Source organism: Nerophis ophidion, linkage group LG23 (genome assembly GCF_033978795.1).
Source record: "Nerophis ophidion isolate RoL-2023_Sa linkage group LG23, RoL_Noph_v1.0, whole genome shotgun sequence".
NCBI lineage: Eukaryota > Metazoa > Chordata > Actinopteri > Syngnathiformes > Syngnathidae > Nerophis > Nerophis ophidion.
In genome coordinates this window covers 28,328,050-28,344,210 of record NC_084633.1, presented here as the reverse complement: position 1 = coordinate 28,344,210, position 16,161 = coordinate 28,328,050, and the positions used below count along the sequence as shown (strand labels likewise).

The 16,161-nt window shown below is 41.1% G+C and overlaps 1 protein-coding gene across 1 annotated transcript; it reads left to right on the top strand.

Moving 5' to 3' along the window:
* Nucleotides 1-2,663: 2,663 nt before the first annotated feature.
* swsap1 (SWIM-type zinc finger 7 associated protein 1) lies at nucleotides 2,664-15,800 on the top strand. The gene is made up of 2 exons (XM_061885576.1): nucleotides 2,664-3,076; nucleotides 10,621-15,800. Exons 1-2 carry the CDS (start codon nucleotides 2,816-2,818, stop codon nucleotides 11,143-11,145), a joined length of 786 nt encoding a protein of 261 aa, XP_061741560.1. The 5' UTR covers nucleotides 2,664-2,815; the 3' UTR covers nucleotides 11,146-15,800.
* The last annotated feature ends 361 nt before the right edge of the window (nucleotides 15,801-16,161 follow it).

Here is a 16,161-nt window from a genome sequence, read left to right as displayed (position 1 = left end):
CACAAAAAATCTAGCTGTCAACACTGAATATTGCATTGTTGCATTTCTTTTCACAGTTTATGAACTTACATTCATATTTTGTTGATATTTTGTTTAATAAACGACTGTAACATAGAAATGTTTGTCAACATTATTATGCCCCAGGCAAAAAAATTATACATAAATGTCGATTAATGAAAGTAAGGCCTACACTTTCTAATTGGCTTCATGAGTTAAAATTATCAATCAAATCTTGGAGGATGAATATAGTACAAGAGCCTTTAAATTGATATATTTGCTAAAAACATTTAAAGTAATTTAGGTAATACTTTTTGTCTTTCATATGTTTCATTATTATTATTTATTATCGTTTAATGCTCCATTTGTATTTGCTTTTGTTTTCTTTATTTGACATGTTTCGGTAATGTTTAAAGTGCCTTGACTTTTGTGTGCATTATAAATGTATTGTTTGTGGTTCAATGAAAAAATAAAAAATAAATAACTTAAAAACACGTTTAGTTTGTCTACAACATGTCTGTGTTTTTTTAAATGTACCCAACGCAAACAAAATGTAAATAAATGAATAAATAAATATCAATCCGTATTTTGCATCTATTAATTTATAAAATGTGTCTAGTGTACACCAAAAAAACGGGCGGAAATTCTTCATTTAACTCTTGATGGCCTCTAGATCAGTGGTTCTCAACCGTTTTTCAGTGATGTACCCACTTTGAACATTTTTTTTAATTCAAGTACCCTCAATCAGAGCAAAGCATTTTTGGTTGAAAAAAATAGATAAAGAAGTAAAATACAGCACTATGTCATCAGTTTCTGATTTATTAAATTGTATAACAGTGCAAAATATTGCTCATTTGTAGTGGTCTTTCTTGAACTATATGGAGAAAAAGATATAGAAATAACTAAAAAACTTATTGAAAAATAAACATGTGATTCAATTATAAATAAAGATTTCTACACATAGAAGTAATCATCAACTTAAAGTGCCCTCTTTGGGGATTGTAATAGAGATCCATCTGGATTCATGAACTTCTCAAAAAATAAATCTTTAACATAAATATTTATGGAACATATCCACCAAAAAAATAGCTGTCAACACTGAATTTTGCATTGTTGCATTTCTTTTCACAGTTTATGAACTTATATTCATATTTTGTTGAAGTATTATTCAATAAATATATTTATAAAGGATTTCTGAATTGTTGCTATTTTTAGAATATTAAAAAAAAAATCTCACGTACCCCTTGGCATACCTTCAAGTACCCCTAGGGGTACGCGTACCCCCATTTGAGAACCACTGTTGTAGAGGATGTCAATCTTTTTGTGGAATGTGAGAATGCACAAGTGTTTTGGGAGAAGATCGGAGATTGGCTGATAAACAGTGGGGTGTGGAGATGTCCCTATTCTATTCTCTATAGAAGAGATCAAATTTGGTGGGTTTTTTTTTTATAAACGACTGTAACATAGAAATTTGTGTCAACATTATTATGCTCCAGGCAAAAAAAATATACATAAATGTCGATTTATGAAAGTAAGGCCTACATTTTCTAATTGGCTTCATGAGTTAAAATTATGAATCAAATCTTGCAGGATGAATAAGACTACAAAAGCCCTTAAATGGATATCTTTGTTTATTCAAAGTAATTTAGGTAGCACTTTTTGTCGTTCATGTTTTTTATTAATATTATTTGTTATCATTTAATACTCTATTTGTATTTGCTTTTGTTTTCTTTCCTTGACATGTTTCGCTGATGTTGAAAGTGCCTTGACTTCTCTGTGCATTAAAAATGCATTTTTTGTCTTTTAATAAAAAATAAATAAAATAATAAATAAATAAATTTAAAAAGCTTTTAGTTTCCCGCAAGAAGTCTGTGTTTTTTTTAAGTGTACCCAACGCAAATAAAACGTAAAAAAAAAAAATCTGTATTTTGCATTGATTAATTTGTAAAATGCGTCTATCCATCCATCCATTTCTACCGCTTATTCCCTTTGGGGTCTTGTGCAGTGGTCCCCAACCTTTTTGTATCCACGGACCGGTCAACGCTTAATAATTTGTCCCGCGGCCCGGGGTAATCCTTACTTTATTATTGTATTTCATTTTTTTCCTTTGTCATGAGCTTTGTCATTAAAAACAGAGGTTTTTGTGGTCGGTGCACTAATTGTAAGTGTATATTGTGTTTTTTATGTTGATGTAATAAAAAAAATTTAAAAAAGAATACCATTTTTATTTTTTTATTTTTAAATAAAAATTAATAAAAAATTCTTCTGCGGCCCGGTACCGGGCCGTGGCCCGGTGGTTGGGGACCACTGGTCTAGTGTACACCAAAAAAACCCCCAGGGCGGAATAGTTTCATCTAGCTCTTGTTGGCCGACGGACCACATGACACGAGCACCATGTAAACACATGTGTAAACAACACAGCCAAAAGTGTCGGCCATGGCGGAAATACTTGGAAAAATAACTTTTTTTCTGCAATATGTCTGTGTTTGAAAAAAAAAAAGTGGTTCCAGAGCAAAATAATAATAATTTAAGAAAAAATTCAATCTGTATTTTGCATTAAATAATTTTTAAAATGTGTTTCGTGTGCGAGGTTTCGACTTGTCCAGAGTGTACTTCGCCTTCCGCCCGATTGTAGCTCCCGAAAGGGAATAAGCGGTAGGAATGGACGGATGGATGGATGGGTCTTGTGTACGCCACGAAACAGGGCGGAACTTCTTCATTTACCTCTCGTTGCCCTACGGACCACGTGACACGCGCACCAACCTGCTTCATGTAAACACACGTGTAAACACAGACTAAACAGCCAAGAGTGTCGGCCATGGCGGACGTTTTAACGCATATGTTCGCGAACTTGTCACAAGCGGACTCAAAGAAGGACTTTGTGACTCCTGCCCCGGCAGACTGCGGCGTTTTAGTCGTCGGAGAACAAAGTCTGGCACGTTCGCTGCTGCTGCTGACGGCCGTGACAGCAGCCTCTCAGGCGGGGATGAAGGTGGTGTTCTTCGCCCCACAGCAAATTCAAAGCCTGCCAGCATCCCTGCAAACATGTGTACCAAGTCTAAGCCCCGACAGTCTGAAGGTATGGTATGAAGTCCATCCATCCATCATCTTCCGCTTATCCGAGGTCGGGTCGCGGGTGCAGCAGCCTAAGCAGGGAAGCCCAGATTTCCCTCTCTCCAGCCACTTCGTCTAGCTCTTCCCGGTGGATCCCGAGGCGTTCCCAGGCCAGCCGGGAGACATAGTCTTCCCAACGTGTCCTGGGTCTTCCCCGTGGCCTCTTACCGGTTGGACGTGCCCTAAACACCTCCCTAGGGAGGCGTTCGGTTGGCATCCTGACCAGATGCCCGAGCCACTTCATCTGGCTCCTCTCGATGTGGAGGAGCAGCGGCTTTACTTTGAGTTCCTCCCGGATGGCAGAGCTTCTCACCCTATCTCTAAGGGAGAGCCCCGCCACCCGGCGGAGGAAACTCATTTCGGCCGCTTGTACCCGTGATCTTATCCTTTCGGTCATGACCCAAAGCTCATGACCATTTGTGAGGATGGGAACGTAGATCGACCGGTAAATTGAGAGCTTGGTATGAAGTACAGTAGTGAAATCAACCAATCAAAGTTGATTTACATAGCCCTAAATCACAAAGGGCTGCACAAGCCACACCGACACATCAGGGCAAGGAAAAACTCAACCCAATTATGAATGGGCGATATGGCCTTTTATTAACATATATAGTGCCATATTGTGCCTTAGCTTTGAATGAACATTTGATCCATATAATCACAGAAGTATGATGATTCTCTGAGTTTACATTAAAACATTCTTCTTCATACTGCATTAAAGGCCTACTGAAATGAGATTTTCTCATTTAAACGGGGATAGCAGGTCCATTTTATGTGTCATACTTGATCATTTTGCGATATTGCCATATTTTTGCTGAAAGGATTTAGTAGAGAACATCGGCGATAAAGTTCGCAACTTTTGGTCGCTAATAAAAAAGCCTTGCCTGTACCGGAAGTAGCAGACGATGTGCGTGTGATGTCACGGGTTGTCGAGCTCCTCACATCTGAACATTGTTTACAATCATAGCCACCAGCAGCAAGAGCGATTCGGACCGAGAAAGCGACGAGTTCCCCTTTAATTTGAGTGAGGATGAAAGATTCGTGGATGAGGAAACTTAGAGTGAAGCACTATAAAAAAATAAATAAATAAAAAGGTGACGGCAGTGGGAGCGATTCAGATGTTATTAAACACATTTACTAGGATAATTCTGGAAAATCCCTTCTCTGCTTATTGTGTTACTAGTGTTTTAGTTAGATTATAAAGTCATACCTGAAAGTTGGACCGAGAAAGCGACGAGTTCCCCATTAATTTGAGTGGGGATGAAAGATTCGTGGATGAGGAAAGTTAGAGTGAAGCACTTTAAAAAAAATTAATTTAAAAAAGGCGACGGCAGTGGGAGCGATTCAGATGTTATTAAACACATTTACTAGGATAATTCTGGAAAATCCCTTATCTACTTATTGTGTTTCTAGTGTTTTAGTTAGATTATAAAGTCATACCTGTAAGTCGGAGGGCTGCGGTGACCGCCAGTGTCTCTGATGGAAGCCATGGAGGAGCCGAGAAAGTCACAGCTGCCTTTTTGACAGCTTCTGCAGGAGGACGAAAACTCTGCTCAAGTCTCCGGTAAGAGCCAACTTAATATCACAATTTTCTCATCCAAAAACTTGCTTGTTGACATGTGGTAGAGAAACATGTTCGCTTGACCGCTCTGTTCCATATTAAAGCTTCACAACAAACAAACACCGGCCGTGTTTGTTTTGCTAACGGCAGCTGCAATCCACCGCTTTCCACCAACAGAATTCTTCTTTATAGTCTCCATTATTAGTTGAACAAATTGCAAAAGATTCAGCAACACAGATGTCCAAAATACTGTGTAATTATGCGATGAAAAGAGACGACTTTTAGCTGTAAGTGTGGCTGGGCTAAAATGTCCGCTCCAACCAATAACGTCACAAACACGCGTCATCATACGCGTCATCATTCCGCAACGCTTTCAACAGGATACCTCGCGGGAAATCTAAAATTGTAATTTAATAAACTAAAAAGGCCGTATTGGCATGTGTTGCAATGTTAATATTTCATCATTGATATATAAACTATCAGACTGCGTGGTCGGTAGTAGTGGCTTTCAGTAGGTTTTTAATATATGCTCATTTTAAACTTTCATGCAGAGAGGGAAATCACAACTAAGTCAATTTAGCAAAACTGTATTTATTTAACAGTTATTAGGCAGTGGCACAAACATTATTGTCATTTCCAAAATAGAGAGTGCAAGATTGTCAGAGACATTTTAAAACAAGCTATTAGTTCACTTTTGTGCATGTTGTCACTAAGATGACATATCAAAACAACACTAAAATATAGAGCACTTTTTGTACAGAACGCCACTACAATAGTTTAAAACAAATAAAGTGCACTTTTGTGCATGATGTCACACAAGATATTTCAATAACTGTCAAATAAAAATGAGCTGCATAATAGGAAATCTAGGAAATCAAATAGCAGTGCTGCTACTTTTTGTAGCAATGCTTTTGCCGCGTAATTGTTCAACATATTCCCGCTTGAAGCCAAACCACCGGCAGACGATGCACCCCGTGCTGTTTTTGGGGAATTAATTCTTCCTTCATTTGTTACTAGATTGGCACCTTCTCTCTCGTATTACCACTCGCAACGCACCGTTAGCATCACAGCTAACGTTACCCATGTTGCTACCTCTCTGCTCGGGGAGGGCGTGTGGCGTTGCACACATGACGTATGTAAGAAAGTGCGCTTGTTTACGTCTCTGAGAAGGAGCGACAAGAAAGAGTGCGAAACGCATGTAGAGTAATGCCTGCAGCTAAATGCAACTGTGTGAGAACATATACTCAAATATCACGATACAGTCATTTTCTATATCGCACAGAGACAAACCCGCAGTATATCGATATATCGCTCAGCCCTAAATCCTATGGGATACAATGAGAACCGACTGCAAGGGTTCACAGAGATTGTTAGACGCTAAGTGTTCATGCAACAATTATTTTCTAGGATTTTCGAGATAAAGGGAAGGTGTTTACCATGTGGTCAGGATCAAGGTCAGGTCTTTTGAGCAGAGGATTAATAACCACTTTTTTGAATGCTAGGGGAACAATGCCAAAGGAAAGTGATACATTTATATATATATATATATATATATATATATATATATATATATATATATATATATATATACATGTATATATATATATATATATATATACATATATATATATATATATATACATATATATATATATATATATATATATATATATATATATATATATATATATATATATATAAAGGTTTATTTGAAATGGGGACAGATACAGAAACATAGATATCCGAAACAGTTATCTAATGTAGGCATCACAGTGTTTGTAGCCAAAGCTAATTTACAACACTTGTCCCCAACAACAACAACAGAGATGTAACATCATTAAAATAGAAAAAATATACTATACAATATTTAGTACTGATGGTCCTAATATTACAAACAGTTCCTTGATAAGTTTCCCAGGAATTCGTCAAGTAAAAATGACACTAGGAAGAGCGGGAACAAAGAAAAACATGTAACATTTTAACATGTAACATGCCTTTTATATTAGAAATCCATCCATCCCATCCATTTTCTACCGCTTGTCCCTTTTGGGGTCGCGGGGGGTGCTGGAGCCTAACTTAGCTTGTTTCAGGCGGAAGGGGATTACACCCTGGACAAGTCGCCATCTCATCGCAGGGCCAACACAGACAGACAACATTCACACTCACATTCACACACTGGGGCCAATTTAGTGTTGCCAATCAACCTATCCCCAGGTGCATGTCTTTGGAAGTGGGAGGAAGCCAAAGTACCCGGAGAGAACCCACACAGTCACGGGGAGAACATGCAAACTCCACACAGAAAGATCCTGAGGACTACTCAGGACTTTCGTATTGTGAGGCACATGCTCTAACCCCTCTTCCACCGAGCTGCCCCTAGATTAGAAATATTGCATGAAAACATTAATACAAGTAAAATGATAATAATTTACCCTGGAGAGTGGACTTCCACGGGATATCTTCCCGGCTGCTTCTCTGTCAAACACACTGTCAGGAGCTTCTCCATGTTTTCGTGGATAAAAACAGGGCTTAGGGTAAATAATTATTGGTTTAAGGGGTTAAACGACTTACTGTAGACATGGCCTCAGTATGGTGCTGAGTTGATAGTACTGCTTCCTCAAGTCGATTACACCAGGGGTGCCAAACATAAATTTTAGCCAGTCCGCGGGATGAGTTTGCTAAGTATAAAAATGAGCAGAAAATGTTTGAATGAAAGAATCTGCTGTTGTAAATGTGTCCTGTAGATGTCGCAATAGCAATTCTTTGTATCTATGTTAGAGATGCGCGGTTTGCGGTCTCATCCACAGAGTCCGCGGATAAACGCCGGGTCGGGCGGGTGACATGACGAAAAAATAGATGTAAATTAGATTCAGGCGGGTGGCGGTTGAACCATCCGGAAATATTTGTTATACATGGTTCTGGGATCGGTATCCTTTACCATTGAAAGAGCCATTTAAGACCCGTGTCAACAAGCGAAGAAGACAATAGGAGACGCTATTATTCTCTAGAATGACTGCCGGCAGTCACCCAGTTAATAAGTATTAGGACGTGCTATGAAGCCATTGGCTTTGTCGCCTTCTACAGCATTTACGATCTACTTGTCAGTCCAGCAACATGCTGTGTGTGGCTTCCGCAGCAACACGCACACGACTGCAAGGCATACTGGGTGACACAGAGTACACTAATGGTCGTGATATAAACAATTTTAACACTCTTAGTAATATGCGCCATGCTGTGAAGCCATACCAAACAAGATTGACAAACACATTTCGGGAGAACATCCTCGCAGTAACACAACATAAACACAACACAAAAAATACCCAGAATCCTTTGTATCCATGACAATCCCTGACTATTTTATACACCCCGCTAGCACGTTGTGGCTAATTTTTGGATTTTTCTTCGCTGGCGGCCATAATGTTTTGTATTCAAGAAATTGTTTACATAAGAGACCGACAGAGACGCTGAAAAACTGTGTTATTATTTGTGCTATAGCGCCATCTTTTGGACGAGTGCGCTCACTGCAGGTGCTGCGGGTTTAACGCCTGCAGTATTTGCTTCTGTTCAATGCAAAGTACAAGTCGTACTCATATGGATTCATTATTCATCTCTCCAAACAAAGTTTGTAAGTTTTACAACATAACTAAAACAATTCTTACTTAACTGTCACATATTTGATAGTCGTGTTTGTACATGCTATTGTAATGTAATCAAGCTAGCGTTGTTAACATTACGCTAACACGTTTAGTGTCTGTGTCAGTATTATTAACCTACAGTTGCATTCTTTTTTTATTGTTTCAGTTTCACAAATTCCTCAATAAATTCACCAAAACGTTACTGTGGAGTTATTGAATCTGTTTAGCCAATTGGAGAGCTAGCTTCCACTGCTAGTGGGTCCATGACGATGACTTCTGTTTTGTTCGATCAGCCGTTTTACTGCCGTCTTACAGACACTGTTTTGAAACAATTTAGGTATGTCAATAAACATTCACAAAATATTTCTGTGTAAATAACTCATTTCACAACGTGTATGCAGCTAATGGATTAAAACATGGAAAAATGTTTGTTTTTTTCTTAGAAAATTTAGTGGGTGCAGCTTGTATGCCAATGCACTCTATAGTCCCTAAAATATGGTACCTAGAAGAAATAATTGACAACAAATCAATGATTGAAGTGGAAACACTTGCAAACCTACAATACCCGTTTGTGGACAAGGAGACTTCAGCCATGGAAGCACATCCAATCTTTAACACAATCTGGTGATAGCTCGGTTGGTAGAGTGGCCGTGCCAGCAACTTGAGGGTTGCAGGTTCGATTCCCGCTTGTGCCATCCTAGTTACTGCCGTTGTGTCCTTGGGCAAGACACTTTACCCACCTGCTCCCAGTGCCACCCACACTGGTTTACATGTAACTTAGATATTGGGTGTCACTATGTAAAAGGGCTTTGAGTCACTTGAGAAAGCGTTATATAAATATAATTCACTTCACTTCACAAACGATTCTACAGAACTGCCTGCAATCTGCGAGTCTCAGCCAACAAACACAGCTGACCTGATCCGATTAGTCAAATAATCGAACAATCTAATCGACAGATGACACGACTACTAAAATAATCCATAGTTGCAGCCCTAATAAAAATGACGTATATTTTAGGCCGAGTGAAACATTTTCAGTGGTGCCGTTAAATGACAATTTTGTTTAATAAATCAGATTATTTTGGGTTAATCCTGATTAATTACAGTTGTTTGTTGCCATACTATAAGCGTTCATGCTAGCTGGTAGTCTTCCTACAATAATGGATGGGTGTTGTTGCTTAGCAGCAAGCACCGCCTCTTAAAGGCACATACACACACTCGTTCTCTTGAAACATTGCCAGATAGTAGAATTTGGATATATATATTTTTAAAAAGGTATTCAATAATTACTTCCCATCCATCCATCTTCTTCCGCTTAGCTGAGGTCGGGTCGCGGGGGCAGCAGCCTAAGAAGGGAAGCCCTCTCCAGCTCTTCCCGGGGGATCCCAAAGCCTTCCCAGACCAGCCAGGAGACATAGTCTTCCCAACGTGTCCTGGGTCTTCCCCGTGGCCTCATACCGGATCAGACGTGACCCAAACGCCTCCCTAGGGAGGCGTTCGGGTGGCATCCTGACCAGATGCCCGGACCACCTCTTCTCGATGTGGAGGAGCAGCGGCTTTACTTTGAGCTCCTCCCGGATGTTAGAGCTTCTCGCCCTATCTCTAAGGGAGAGCCCCGCCACCCGGCGGAGGAAACTCATTTCGGCCACTTGTACCCGTGATCTTGTCCTTTCGGTCATAACCCAAAGCTCATGACCATAGGTGAGGATGGGAACGTAGATCGACCGGTAAATTGAGAGCTTTGCCTTCCGGCTCAGCTCCTTCTTCACCACAACGTATCGATACGGCGTCCGCATCACTGAAGACGCCGCATCGATCCGCCTGTCGATCTCACGATCCACTCTTCCCTCACTCGTGAACAAGACTGAGAGGTACTTGAACTCCTCAACTTGGGGCAGGGTCTCCTCCCCAACCCGGAGATGGCACTCCACCCTTTTCCAATAATTACTTTCCATCCATCCATCCATTTTCTACTGCTTATTCCCTTTAGCTTCGCGAGGTGCGCTGGAGCCTATCTCAGCTACAATCGGGTGGAAGGCGGTGTACACTTTGGACAAGTCGCCACCTCAACACAGGGCCAACACAGATAGACAGACAACATTCACACACACATTCACACACTAGGAACCATTTAGTGTTGCCACTTCCTGTTGTAGTTAATTAAATTGATAAAGCAAAGTTAGGTTAAAAATTATATTATTCTTTTTTTGACTAAGTAAGGAGTAACTATAAATAATTCATTTTTAAAAGTAATTTTCCAAACACTGCTTTTTAGATTTGTCTGTGCTAATTCATATGTTTTTTTATCTTTGCAAGAAAATCACTTTCTGCTATCCGAGTACGGCAGAGGAGTTGTGGCGTCAGATCGCAGGCCTCCATGAGTCCAGCAGCACCTTTCATCCGTCGCTGATCATCGTGGACCGACTGGAGGACTACCCGTGCGACGGCCACAGTGGGTGCCACCCAGGTGAGCAGTCCCGCGCTGCACACCTCGCCGCTCTTTTGTGCGACACGGCCGCCTTCCTAACCGGCCTCCTGGAGCGCCAGACGACAGGCACCGCCCCCTGCCGGGTCATCGCCTCTTATAAGCTGAAAGAGGACGGCGCGGACTCGGATCCCGTCCTCGACGCCTTCGACCGCTACTTTCAGCTGCGGTGTACTCTGGACCAAGATAGAAGCTACAAAGCCACAGACGCCGGGCGGCAGGAGGCGTGGCGTGTTTACTTTTCCGGAACCGGCGTCGTGCGTGAGCCTCGGACCGAAGACTCTGAGGTCCGGCCTGGTTTAGAATGGCAGTTGTTGATGTTTCCTGATGGTTCAATGGCATTTAAGGTCGATTAGACATGGAAAAGACACTTTGATTAGCTACAGATAGTTGTTTGAGTTAACACTATGATAAGTACATAATGGCAACTTTTGATGACAAATATAGAAACATTTTTCTAGTAAGAGTCCATTATATATCTGAGTTGTGAAGTGTTCCCGCTTTCTCGATTTTCGTCGACACAGCCTTTGTGTTTTATGTTGGCCCGCACCACAACATAAATACAAATAAATAAGGTAAAAATCAAAATAGTAATACCATTTATCCATGTATTAAGTGTACATTTTTCAATGTATTTATAATGAGTGCTATTGGCAGTTTACCAATATCAAAACAATATTTAAGCTACTTCCTTATTACGTCTTGTTACATACAATTGTTTGAGCAAAGAAGGAGCTGAGCCGGAAGGCCAAGCTCTCAATTTACCAGTCGATCTACGTTCCCATCCTCACCTATTGTCATGAGCTTTAGGTTATGACCGAAAGGACAAGATCACGGGTACAGGTGGCCGAATTTAGTTTCCTCCGCCGGGTGGGAGAGCTCAAAGTAAAGCCGCTGCTCCTCCACATGGAGAGGAGCCAGATGAAGTGGTTCGGGCATCTGGTCAGGATGCCACCCGAACGCCTCACTAGGGAGGTGTTTAGGGCACGTTCGACCGGTAGAGGCCACGGAGAAGACCCAGGACATGTTGGGAAGACTATGTCTCCCGGCTGGCCTGGAAACGCCTCGGGATCCCCCGGGAAGAGCTGGACGAAGTGGGTGGAGAGAGGGAAGTCTGGGCTTCTCTGCTTAGGCTGCTGCCCCCGCGCCCCGACCTCGGATAAGCGGAGGAAGATGGATGGATGTTTGAGCAAAACAAAGACAATCGTACACAATAACAAATAGGGTTACATGGTATACTGCGATACCATATTCGGTACTATACCGCCTCTAAAAGGTACCGCGTAAAATGCCGGATAAGCAATAAGTTTTGAAAGCCGAGTGCTGAACAGGTGTAGCTTTATTGTGACACTATAGCATCAGCAGTATTCTTAGGTGCTAAACATACACACTAACCATTTCAAAGCATTATAATAAAAACAACACTTACTGTAATATTTACACTCTTGCTGGAAGTTCAACCGACGGGACGCTCACATGATTCTGTTTAAATGAAGAATCAATCACAATCTTCACAAAGGGTTAAAAAATTTGCTGCAATTTGCGTCTTTTTCGCCAGTGGACCATGGCCAGCCGCATTTGTCTACCGCAAGGTGAGAGATGCACAAATTATAATCTTGAATTTACTTTTAGAAAGTTCTAGACGAAGCAGAAGTCTGCCAACATCTAAGATAGCCTTAGCTCACTGCTTTCAATATGCCGCTAAAATAGTCCGTCTGCGTTAACGCTTATAATAACAATATCACTCATACTTGGTTAATTTTCAGGTCATGACACGTAAATGGAGTATTGTTGACGCTTTCTGGATGTTTTTAGAGAGTATATCGAGCGCAACAGAGGACCCTTGATCTTTTGACTTAATTGTTAGCTATTTATTTAACATTTACAATGCATAAAAAAGCCAAAAAGCTTGTCTTACATAAGGATTGTCGATGATAGACAGCACATCTCTTTCCAATGTTTGCATATTTCTAGTATGACTGATCTAATAATATGGTCAGAGTGACGTAGAATCTATGGAAATTGTCGAAGATATTCGGAGCGGAATATTAAAAATGGCCGATTGAATTTGTGGCATTTTGTGATGTTTGGACGCTATTTTCACATTCTTTGCAGATTGTAAATACAACTGGATATGGTTTAATGGATACAATGAAACACTATTAGGCATATAAATTCAACTTGTTTTTCCACTCTACTTATACCGTATTTCCTTGAATTGCCGCCGGGGCGCTAATTAATTTAAAACCTCTTCTCACTCCTGCGCTTACCAAAGGCATGCGGTAAAAGTAAGCATGCGCTAATTATTTTAAAACCTTTTCACACTCCGGCACTTACCAAAGGTATGCAGTAAAAATTTGAGTGTGATGTAAGCTTGGACCTTAAATCCTACTGAATAGACCTTAATCTTCTTCCCTTCATGCGATTTCAAATTACCGGTATTGAAAACAGCCTCCTCCATTTTGGAAATGATGACAGGGGAAGTGTCACCCGTGACGTCACAAGTTTTACCTGGCGGTAATACTAAGCATGCGCTAATTATTTTGGGAAGCGAGTTTGACCCGGCAGTAATTGAAGGCAGGCACATACTATATACCCTGCGGCAATCCAAGGAAATACGGTATTTTAAATACGCACGACTCACAAAAAGGTTAGCATGTTTCAGGTGAGGTTTCAGAATAAAGCTAAAATGATCTTTGCAGGTAAACCTCATTTGTACTTCATCTAAACCAGGGGTCTCAGACACGCGGCCTGCGGACCAATTGCGGCCCGCAAGATGTTATTTGCAGCCCCCACCTTAATATGAAAGTTTAATGTTAGTGCGGCCCGCGAGTTTTATATGAATGGCGCTTGACAGCGTTGTGTGCAGAGCTGAAGGAATCTACCAATCACGGTGTGGTATGTGGCTCTCGAGGACCGAACTTTGACGTCACTTGCGTGCTGCAAGCAGAAAAACGTTTTGCCGCTTTTCCACTAGACCCGCACGCGTTCTTTCTCCCTCTCTCGCCCGCTTGCTCTCTCTCTGTCACTGTGTGTGTGTCTCTTTCTCGCTCGCTCCCCCGGCGCCGCTGTAAACAGTTCAGGCCTCCGAAGCACTCCGCCGAAGAACCTAGCTATAATACAAATATGTGGTGCACTGGACCCCAGCGCTGATACTCCGACAGAGAGTCCCAGGGCGAATCGGACGTGTAACACGTTAGTTGTGATGTTAGCCCGTTCGGGGCTACTGTAATTGTGCTACCGTAACTGTTAACTCCACGGTGAAACCACCCCCCTCCTATTGGTTCCAGACAGAGACGATTTTTGTTACTTGGGTCCAAAATGGCTCTTTCTACATTCAGGGTTGCCTACCCCTGCGTTAGTGGAAAAGCGGCAAATGAGTGAAAGCAACAGAAACGTTGCTATGGAGACGAGGGTTTTCTTACGTGCCCGGCTGCACTCACACCGTGACACCGGTCCGTCAGTAATAACAGTCCCCAATAACCTGGACCAATTCAAACCGTTATTTGTTTTTTTTATTGTTTAATTTGCATTGCCTCACACGATGAACACTACATATATTTCTATATGACGCCGGATAACACTCCGGGAGCCGTCACTTTTTTGCGCTCGCTATCCTGGTACTTTCCCACCGTGTTGCTGTAGGGAGGAAAAGCGGAACGACACACATTGTGGAAACAACATTATTCTCCGTGCGTCGGCTAAATACAAATATATTCCACAACCCCAAACATGTCTTTTTCAAAGCCTGCAGTGATGAAAAAGGTTTGTGATGAGCAAAGAAAATTCCAGGAAAAGTGGGAGATGCAATATTTCTTTGTTGAGCACAGGGGCATCCCGACGTGTCTTATTTGCACAGAGAAAGTTGCGGTGCACTAGGGATACAATTTGAAACGTCATTATACAACTAGACATGCTCAGGAGTATGCACATTATTTTTTAACAAATATTTTCTCGTGGCCCAGCCTCACCCAGACTCTGCATCCAGTGGCCCCCAGGTAAATTGAGTTTGAGACCCCTGCTCTAAACTGTTGAAAATAATCGGCTGTGGTAAAGTAGGGACGACTGAAGTAGAAATTCAATGGAAATTTGACGTGTAATCTTTGGCCTTTCAGAATGTCAGCCATGTTTATTTCAGTCAAGAACAAAAAAAAAACATGGATATATATACAACAATAAATAATATTGTGGACCTAAGGATTTAGTCACTTTTTACCCGATTGCACTTAAGTGTTTTTAAGCTTATTTCTCTTATTCGGATTTTCCCATCCGGCTTAAGTTAGGCAAAAGTGCTTAAGTCGTGAATAAACTTAGTAATGAGGCCTTTTTTCTTTGGTTTTGTGAAAATGGTGGGCCGTGGAGTTTTTACCAACCCTTCATAAAAAGGATAACATTTGACATTTCAAAAAGGCCGTATGGATCCAGGCACGTGAAGGTGTGTTGTCATGGTGACGTAGCATGTGTATGCGCACTACAACAGCTTCTTCTTCCTGGCTGGATGGGAATAATAATCCTTTGTTTCACTTGTTGTTACAGTCAGCCCGATAATATTTGTAAAGTCATTTCTGTTTTGTAAAAAGGTTTGTGACGAATATACAGCTGTTTGTGTGATTTTGTGCATTTACATGAGCAGGGAATTGTGACAGTTCGATATATTAACTATCAAAAAATCAATCGATATGTATTTATTATGACATAGTGAAATAGTTCAATGATGAGGGTCCATATCTATCAAACGCCCGTTACTACTTGGGCTGTGAATCTTTGGGCACCAAACCATTCGATTCAGAATCAAATCTCGATTCAAAACGATTTTCGTCTCTAAATTAATACTTTTTTAATAACATTGGGTGCCAGTTCTATGATTAACTACATTCCTCCATAAAATAGATGAACAGCTCTGATACATTTCTGTGTTACTTAAAAGAAAACTGGTTTTGTTTAACAACATTATACCCAAACATTTAATAAAGTAGGTGGACAGGACAGATAAGAAAAAAATAAAAATAAATATATATATATATATATATATATATATACATACACGTATATGTATATGTGTGTGTGTGTATATATATGTGTGTGTCCTGGGTTAAAGTGCATCCGGCAGTGGAGGCTCCTATTTGGGGTTTTGGAGCACTAGGAGGTCAACCCCTTTACTACTGTTACCCCAGGTGGCCCTTGGCAAAGGCCTAGTAACTGACTGCCCCCTAGCCAGGTATACGGTGAAGACCTCAACGGCGAAGCAGGCGGAAGACGTAAGAACAACCACAACGGCTGCGATGGCAAAAGAAGGCACCCCCTCATCCATGTGGGCCCAGTTATGGGGAAATAACAACCCAAGACCATGAAGAGGATGGTTGCTAACCCTA

What these genes read in the sequence shown, in the direction of transcription:
- swsap1 (XM_061885576.1), top strand. Translation starts at nt 2,816, where the DNA reads ATGGCGGACGTTTTAACGCATATGTTCGCGAACTTGTCACAAGCGGAC. An exon ending in TAAGCCCCGACAGTCTGAAG is followed by an intron (nt 3,077 to 10,620) that starts GTATGGTATGAA and finishes TATCTTTGCAAG; the next exon opens with AAAATCACTTTCTGCTATCC.